Source organism: Pongo abelii, chromosome Y, assembly GCF_028885655.2.
Source record: "Pongo abelii isolate AG06213 chromosome Y, NHGRI_mPonAbe1-v2.0_pri, whole genome shotgun sequence".
Classification (NCBI taxonomy): domain Eukaryota; kingdom Metazoa; phylum Chordata; class Mammalia; order Primates; family Hominidae; genus Pongo; species Pongo abelii.
Genome location: NC_072009.2, coordinates 408,694 through 417,079, shown reverse-complemented (window position 1 = coordinate 417,079; position 8,386 = coordinate 408,694). Strand labels below are relative to the sequence as shown.

Below are 8,386 nucleotides of genomic sequence, written 5' to 3'. Positions count from 1 at the left end.
GAGGCAGGAGAATCACTTGAACCCGGGAGGCAGAGGTTGCAGTGAGCCGGGATCACACCACTGCACTCCAGCCTGCAACAGAGCAAGACTCCGTCTCAAAACAAAACTAGCCGGGCATGGTGGCGCGTGCCTGTAATCCCAGCTACTCGGAAGGTGGAGGCACGAGAATCGCTTGAACCCAGGAGGCAAAGGTTGATGTGAGCCGAGATCGCGCCACTAGCCTGGGCAGCAGAGTGAGACTCTGTCTCAAAAATAAAAATAAATAAATATAAATAAATAAAATTTTAAAACAACATGTATCTTTACAGTGAGGGTAAGAAGGAATGAGAGATGGAGGTAATGGTAATAACAATTAAATACATGAAATGAAATCAGGAGACTGCACACACACACACCCTCAAACTGTACAATTAACAAAGAAAAGACGAGAACAGAAAGCTAGAACATCCACATAACAGTCCTTTTTTTGCAGACCACGGGCAGTGGCTCATGCTTGTAATTCTAACACTTTGGGAGGTGGAGGTGAGAGGATCTTTGGAGCTCAGGAGCTCAAGACCAGCCTCAGTAACAAAGCAAGATCCTGCCTCTAGTAAAAATCAAAAAAATTAGCTGGGTGTGGTGGTGGGTGCCTGTAGTCCCAGCTACACAGGAGGCTGAGGTGGGAGGATCGCTTGAGCCCAGGAGTTTGAGGCTGCAGTAAGCTATGATCGCACCGCTGTGCTCCAGCCTGGGCGACAGAGCAAGACTCTGTCTTTCTTAAAAAAAAAAAAAAAATTTAAAATTTAAAAAGTTACAAAGGCCGGGCGCAGGGGCTCACGTCTGTCATCCCAGCACTTTGGGAGGCTGAGGCGGGTGGATCACCTGAGGGCAGGAGTTCGAGACCAGCCTGACCAACATGGTGAAACCCCGTCTCTACTGAAAATACAAAAAATTAGCTGGGCCTGGTGGTGCGTGCTTGTAATCCCAGCTACTCGGGAGGCTGAGGCAGGAGAATCGCTTGAACCCGGGAGGCAGAGATTGCAGTGAGCTGAGATCAGGCCACTGCCCTCCAGCCTGGCGACAGAGCAAGACTCTGTCTCAAAAAGAATTAAAAAACAAAAACAAAGTATCCTGTTGCCTGCAGAGTAGCTTCAACCACAGGAGAACACCAGCATGCCTGCCTAATTATTTGATTTTTTTGTAGAGATGAGGGTCTCGCTATGTTGCCCAGGCTGGTCTCAATCTCCTGGGCTCAAGGGATCTGGCTCTTCCGCCTCCAGAAGTGCTTGGATTACAGGTGTGAGCCACCGACCGAGCCCAGCCTGTATTTTTCTTATAATGCTAGTGCAAAAGTAATTGTGGTTTTGGCCATTATTGTTAATGGCAAAAATTTAACTTTTAACTCTCAGCATCTCTGAGTTCAAACAAAAGAAATTAAAATACGTCGGTTTTGGGAAAACGTGTAGAGTAGATGACTGACACTATTTTTCTTGCTCTCTTGGTTATGAGTTCAATATAGGCATGCTTGCAAAGTTTAAAACAACTTTTTTTTTTTAACGACAGCTCCACGAACAAAGGCTTTAGAAAGCTTATCTCCGTGTGTTTGGTCAGTGTTTTTGCTTTCTCTGCATTTTTCTTTAAATCCCTACATTGTCTGCTATTAAACATGAAAGTCTAACACCAACAGAAGTCAGTGGCTTTTTGTGTGTAATTTGGGAATCTGAGAACTGATGGTAAGAATCTGTTACATAAAAACTCAAAGATCTCATTCCTGTTGAAACTGTGTCCATGTGAAAAAGTTAATTTTTTTTTTTTAAATGTGGTCAAGTCCAGAGAAGTCTGCAAGAGAACCCATGGAAAAATCGGAAAGAAATTCAGGGCTGAGACACTTACTTTTCAGGTTGAACTATGCAAAAAAAATGAAGATCTGGAAGACACATCCAGGAAGATTCCATTCATTTTTGAAAACCATTCGTTGCAATTGGCAACTATTTCTAAGGGAAAGGTCTCTCAAACCATTTGAATATTCTGTTCATTTTTGAAACAGATTCATTACAATTGGCAGCAAGCTATCGATTTCTAAGGGAAAGGGTGTCTCAAACCACCTGAAACAATAGGAGTGGATTTGCAGAACAAAGCTGAACGTTTTATTTTATTTAGTTAATGTTATTTTATTTTATTTTATTATTCATTTTCTTGAGACAGCGACTGGCTCTGTCGCCCAGGCTGGAGTGCAGTGGCGTGATCTGGGCTCAGTGCAACCTCCGCCTCCTGGGTCCAAGCGTTTCTCCTGCCTCAGCTTCCTGAGTAGCTGGGACTGCAGATACCCACCACCACACCTGGCTAATTTTTGTATTTTTAGTAGAGATAGAGTTTCACCAGGTTGGCCAGGCTGGTCTCGAACTCCTGACCTCAGGGGATCCACCCGCCTCGACCTCCCAAAGTGCTGCGATGACAGGCGTGAGCCACCGCCCCCGGCCAAAGCTGAACGTTTTCACCATGAAATAACTGTGTGGATTCACCTTTTCACCGAGGCCACATGAGTAGTCTGCAAAGACAGAACCTGCCTGCGTTTGCCCCTAAAAAACAGCTTGGTCAAGGCCGGAGATTGACGTGTTGTGGTCAGCCATGAAAAAGCACCTCTGCTAACACGCAAAGCACCATTTTTCTTCTGTCCGGCAAGACACACACAGGCTGGGTGAAGAGAGAGCTCTGAGCTTCAGATGCATTTTGCACTACGGATGCCAGAAGAGGAAAAGAACAGTCGAGTTGCACTTTGCAGAGTGGCCTGGACACACGGCGTCTGAAACCCCTTCTCTGGCCGAGAGAGAGTGGCCTGGACACACGGCCTCTGAAACCCCTTCTCCGGCCGAGAGAGTGGCCTGGACACACGGCCTCTGAAACCCCTTCTCGGGCCGAGAGAGTGGCCTGGACACACGGCCTCTGAAACCCCTTCTCCGGCCGAGAGAGTGGCCTGGACACACGGCCTCTGAAACCCCTTCTCCGGCCGAGAGAGTGGCCTGGACACACGGCCTCTGAAACCCCTTCTCCGGCCGAGAGAGTGGCCTGGACACACGGCCTCTGAAACCCCTTCTCGGGCCGAGAGAGTGGCCTGGACACACGGCCTCTGAAACCCCTTCTCCGGCCGAGAGAGAGTGGCCTGGACACACGGCCTCTGAAACCCCTTCTCCGGCCGAGAGAGAGTGGCCTGGACACACGGCCTCTGAAACCCCTTCTCCGGCCGAGAGAGAGTGGCCTGGACACACGGCCTCTGAAACCCCTTCTCCGGCCGAGAGAGTGGCCTGGACACACGGCCTCTGAAACCCCTTCTCCGGCCGAGAGAGTGGCCTGGACACACGGCGTCTGAAACCCCTTCTCTGGCCGAGAGAGTGGCCTGGACACACGGCCTCTGAAACCCCTTCTCCGGCCGAGAGAGTGGCCTGGACACACGGCCTCTGAAACCCCTTCTCCGGCCGAGAGAGAGTGGCCTGGACACACGGCCTCTGAAACCCCTTCTCCGGCCGAGAGAGAGTGGCCTGGACACACGGCCTCTGAAACCCCTTCTCCGGCCGAGAGAGTGGCCTGGACACACGGCCTCTGAAACCCCTTCTCCGGCCGAGAGAGTGGCCTGGACACACGGCGTCTGAAACCCCTTCTCTGGCCGAGAGAGTGGCCTGGACACACGGCGTCTGAAACCCCTTCTCTGGCCGAGAGAGTGGCCTGGACACACGGCCTCTGAAACCCCTTCTCCGGCCGAGAGAGTGGCCTGGACACACGGCGTCTGAAACCCCTTCTCTGGCCGAGAGAGTGGCCTGGACACACGGCCTCTGAAACCCCTTCTCTGGCCAAGAGAAGCTTTCACGAACTACCAGGAGGCAGCAGGAAGAACGGACGGTACAGACAACGGACCGTTTAGACTCAAGGCAACTGGGGAGGTATCGGAGAGGCTCACCTGTGCTCAGGCTCTGAGCCCCCCACAAGGAAAGCTTCCCCAGCTCTGCTCACCCTGTCACTGCGGTGGGAACCCTGTGTGGGCGGCTGTGTCCCTCCCCCACTTCCCTCCCAGCTCACATGTGTTTTTTATCACAGCCGGGAAGCAGTCAGGCCGGCCAAATCCAATCATGAACTTTCCTTTACAGAAAGAGAGAAAAATCTGTGCACCCCCCCCAAAAAAAGTTGTCGTTTTTAAAAGTCGATTTCTTTTTCTATTTATTATTATTATTATTTGTCTCAAAAATGACTCAATCATCCTTGCGAGATCGTGCTGGAAAATCCGTGCCACTGTCGAAAACTGGAACAAAATAAAAGTTAAAAGCACATCACCGGCCGGGCGCAGACGTGGGTGGATCACGAGGTCAGGAGTTCGAGACCAGCCTGACCAACATGGTGAAACCCCATTGCTACTAAAAATACAAAAAGTAGCCGGGCGTGGTGGTGGCGGGTGCCTGTCATCCCAGCGACCCCGGAGACTGAGGCAGGAGCATCGCTTCAACCCGGGAGGCGGAGGTTGCAGTGAGCCGAGATTGCACCAGTGCACTCCGGCCTGGGCGACAGAGCGAGACTCCATCTCAAAAAAAATAAATAAATTAATTAAATAAAGTGGAAAATTAGCAGCTCTGACTTGATTCAAACGAGGGCTTTTTCCTCTGTTTTTTTCCCACCTTCTGGGGGAACGTGGCTGAGAAGCCGGGAGGTACATTTCAGTAAAGAAAGGGGATGGGATACAAGCAAAAGTCAAGGGTACCTCCCAATGTAAGGCTGGGGGGGTAACACCAGGTACCCCCCAGAAATGCACGGAGCACCCCGGGCTACTGGTCCCAGAACAACACTCTGTTTTCAGCTATGGCCGACTCAGGATTTTTTTTTTCCAATCAGCCTGTCCTCAGGGGCGAGGTGAGAATTTTTTTTTTTTTAACACTTGAATACAAATATTTATAAGTTTATTTATATCTCAGTTTTACAAGATGTACATTCATACCACGGGGCCTCACAAAATACAGTCTGTTGCTGCAACTCAACATTAAGGATATTGAATGTTAGGAGAATGACGGCGTCACCAGAGAAACTCAGGGTGTTTTTTGTTTTTTTTTTCCTACACCTCACTGCCCGCCGACGATAACAGAGGGATAGAAATGTGAAGACTGTTGCTTTGGGAAACGGTGCGTGATTTCTTTTCATTTGAAGCAATCCCTGAAAATATCTGTAGATGCATTCGTAACCCGAACGCGGGGGCTGCTATGTCGTAAATCATAACGGGCTCCTCGTAAATGGGGGGGAGAAAAAAGCAACAGTTTTCAGAAATATAAAAATAAATGCAACGCGATGTCAAATTTACACTCGACATAATTAAAATAGTACATATTTATGAATGTCCGACCAAGGAAAAAAATAAATAACAAATGCACACACATCACAAAGTAAGAAGCAGGGGTTTTTGCCTCCTTCCCACAGGACCTGCACATACAATGGGCTGAACTCGTGAAGCCATCCCCTTTCAATAAATAGCACATTTCATAGCTTTGAAACTTGATATTCTCTACATTCCTTAACCGGCTTCTCATTAAATATCAAATTTCAATAAAACATTTATAAATTGCATCAACGTATCCACGTGTGTTGAAGAATCAGCAAACTCGCTAAGCTAATTCTCTTTAATAAATTAGGCACCAGTTTTTTTTGTTTTTTTTTTTTTTAATGTCAAACGTGTCCACCAAAAGCCTCTCTCCTCCCCCAGAGCTCCCAAAGCTGGAGGAGACAAGCGACTTTCAGCAAAGTGCCTCCGAAACGTGTGTTGTTGCAGTCGCCGCCGTGCGTCATCCTCTCTATGTCCCCGGGAAAACTCTGGAGCTAAAGGGAGCTGAGGGTTCTGCTTGTTCTTACGGGAAAAAAAATGTTAGAAACGTCAGCATGAAACCCAGAGGTGAGGACAGAGGACTCTGGTATTTTCCTTTCATCCTGACCAGAGCTTGGCACCAACCTGAAACCCGTCTCGGCTTCATTTCAGTTAAAAGCCCAGCTGTCCCCAGACTCTGCAGTATCCACAGACGGTCACACGTGCTGACGTGGCCGAGGACAGCAGCAAGACCAGAACAGAAACTCAGGCTTCCAAGGAAATGGGCCTGGCTGGACTTCGGCGGGGTGGAGACGCCATTCCTACGCCAGGGCGTCTTTGGAGCAGCCAAAAGGCCTCCTTCCCGTACGGGAGACGCCAAGCCCATCGGACCACCAACTTTGTCACTGGAAAAAGGGGTGTTGGATGTGGTCAGTTACGCTCTAAATCGTACAGGCACGGAATCTGTCCCATCTCTTTATTCACGGTGCTGGAGAAGAAAGCCACAGTCAAGGGTCCCTGTCACCACTGACTGTGAAGTCACACCCCTATCCCCACCCCACCCCCACCAGAGAAGGTGCATTTTTCTAACTCTTGGCAATTTCCAGGAGCAGACCTTTTCAAAGTATGCACCAGCCAGAGACTCGACCGGAGAAAGCAAATCTAATACCAACATCCCATACATCCAATTCCTTCTGCCTGTGGGTGCTTCACAGTGAGAGAGAAAAGAGAGAGAAAAGTGGATATGTCAGAAATAGATTTCACCAGAACACCCACACGAAGGAAGAAGTGTGTTTTGCTCAACCGGGGCGACTGACAACCCTCCACAGACTATTTGGCCAAGTTTTGGGGAGGGGAGATGCTAGAGCTGCTACGGATCTCACAGACCAAACCCTCTCTCTGCAATGGCGTGTTACAATGAAACACAGCCCACTTTGCTATCTGGGTGCTATTCCTTGCTTGGCGAGCGAGCTCACCAGAAAGCTACAGGGAAAGCAGGAACGTGACTTTGAGAAGAACCTTGTTTTGAGCAAAAAGCACCAAGAATCGCCAACGTACACCCACCCCGTAAATTCAATTTCTCACATCCTGTGGGGAAATGTGTGCCGTTTCCACACTGAACCTTCACGCAGACATATCTCTGGAGGGCCTTCCAGGAAACCAAACCCACGCACAACGCATACATAGGGTCCTCATCACCCCAGTCCCTCCTAAACATCCCAGAAAAAGAGAGAGCAGGCCGGGCGCAGTGCCTCACCCCGTAATCACAGCACTTTGGGAGGCCGAGGCGGGTGGATCATCTGAGGTCAGGAGTTCAAGACCAGCCTGGCCAACATGGCAAAACCCCGTCTCTACTAAAAAATACAAAAATTATCCGGGAATGGTGGCAGGTGCCTGTAATCCCAGCTACTCGGGAGGCTGAGGCAGGAGAATTGCTTGAACCTGGGAGGCGGAGGATGCAGTGAGCTGGGATCACACCACTGCACTCCAGCCTGGATGACAGAGTGAGACTTCATCAAAGAAAGAAAGAAGAAAGAAAAAAGAAGAAAGAGAGAGAGAGAGAGAAAAGAAAGAAAGAAAGAAAGAAAGAAAGAAAGAAAGAAAGAAAGAAAGAAAGAAAGAAAGAAAGAAAGAAAGAAAGAAAGAAAGAAAGAAAGAAAGAAAGAAAGAAAGAAAGAGAAAGAAAGAAAGAGGAAGGAAGGAAGGAGAAGGGAAGGGAGAGAGAAGAGGACGTTGGTGGTGAGAACTGGTCGCAGCCCAGGCTGAATTTCTTATTTCTTCCATCCCAGAGTTTCAGGGAGAAAGAAGCAGCTAGCATACACATACCCCGCACTCATTCGGGGATCACTCATCCACCTACAGAAACTCACCCAACTTCTCTCGCAGGAGAAAAGCCAAAGACAGCCGGTCTCGACAGACACTCGGGTCCCACCCACACAGTTCTCTGCGTTTGATCTGCTTCGGGCACCCATTTGTCAGGGTGAAACTTGGCCCTTTTTCCATATTAAATCAAACTGAAACAAGGAGGCCTCCTCCTGGCAGGCCTGAAGGCCCAAGCGTCCCCGCACAGTTGAGAATAAGTAACTCCCTTTTAAAAGTTCAGATTCAGGCCAGGTGCAGTGGCTCGCGCCTGTAATCCCAGCACTTTGGGAGGGACAAAGCGGGCAGATCCACCTGAGGTCAGGAGTTTGAGACCAGCTGGGCCAACACGGCGAAACCCTGTCTCTACTAAAAATACAAAAAAGTTAGCCAGGCCTGGTGGCAGGTGCCTGTAATCCCAGCACTTTGGGAGGGACAAAGCCGGCAGATCAACCTGAGGTCAGGAGTTCGAGACCAGCCTGGCCAACACGGTGAAACCCCGTCTCTACTAAAAATACAAAAAATTAGCCGGGTGTGGTGGTGGGTGCCTGTAATCCCAGCTACTTGGGAGGCTGAGGCAGGAGAATCGCCTGAACCCGGGAGGCGGAGGTGGCAGTGAGCCGAGATCAGGCCACTGCACTGCAGCCTGGGTGACAGAGCCAGACTCTGTCTCAAAAATAAAAAACAAAGAAACAAACAAAAGAACAAACTGGAGAA

The 8,386-nt window shown here is 49.4% G+C and overlaps 1 protein-coding gene across 1 annotated transcript in view; it reads right to left on the bottom strand.

Annotated features, from left to right (window-relative positions):
* Positions 1-446: 446 nt before the first annotated feature.
* LOC100451197 (short stature homeobox protein) overlaps positions 447-8,386 on the bottom strand; it is a 28,490-nt gene continuing 20,550 nt past the window's right edge. The window contains exons 6-8 of the mRNA XM_063721452.1: positions 4,515-4,546; positions 1,569-1,572; positions 447-1,041 (exon numbers count right to left, since the gene is read on the bottom strand). Coding sequence (XP_063577522.1) covers positions 1,569-1,572; positions 4,515-4,546 — 36 coding nt within the window. The 3' untranslated portion in view covers positions 447-1,041. The remainder of the gene's footprint in view (positions 1,042-1,568; positions 1,573-4,514; positions 4,547-8,386) is intronic.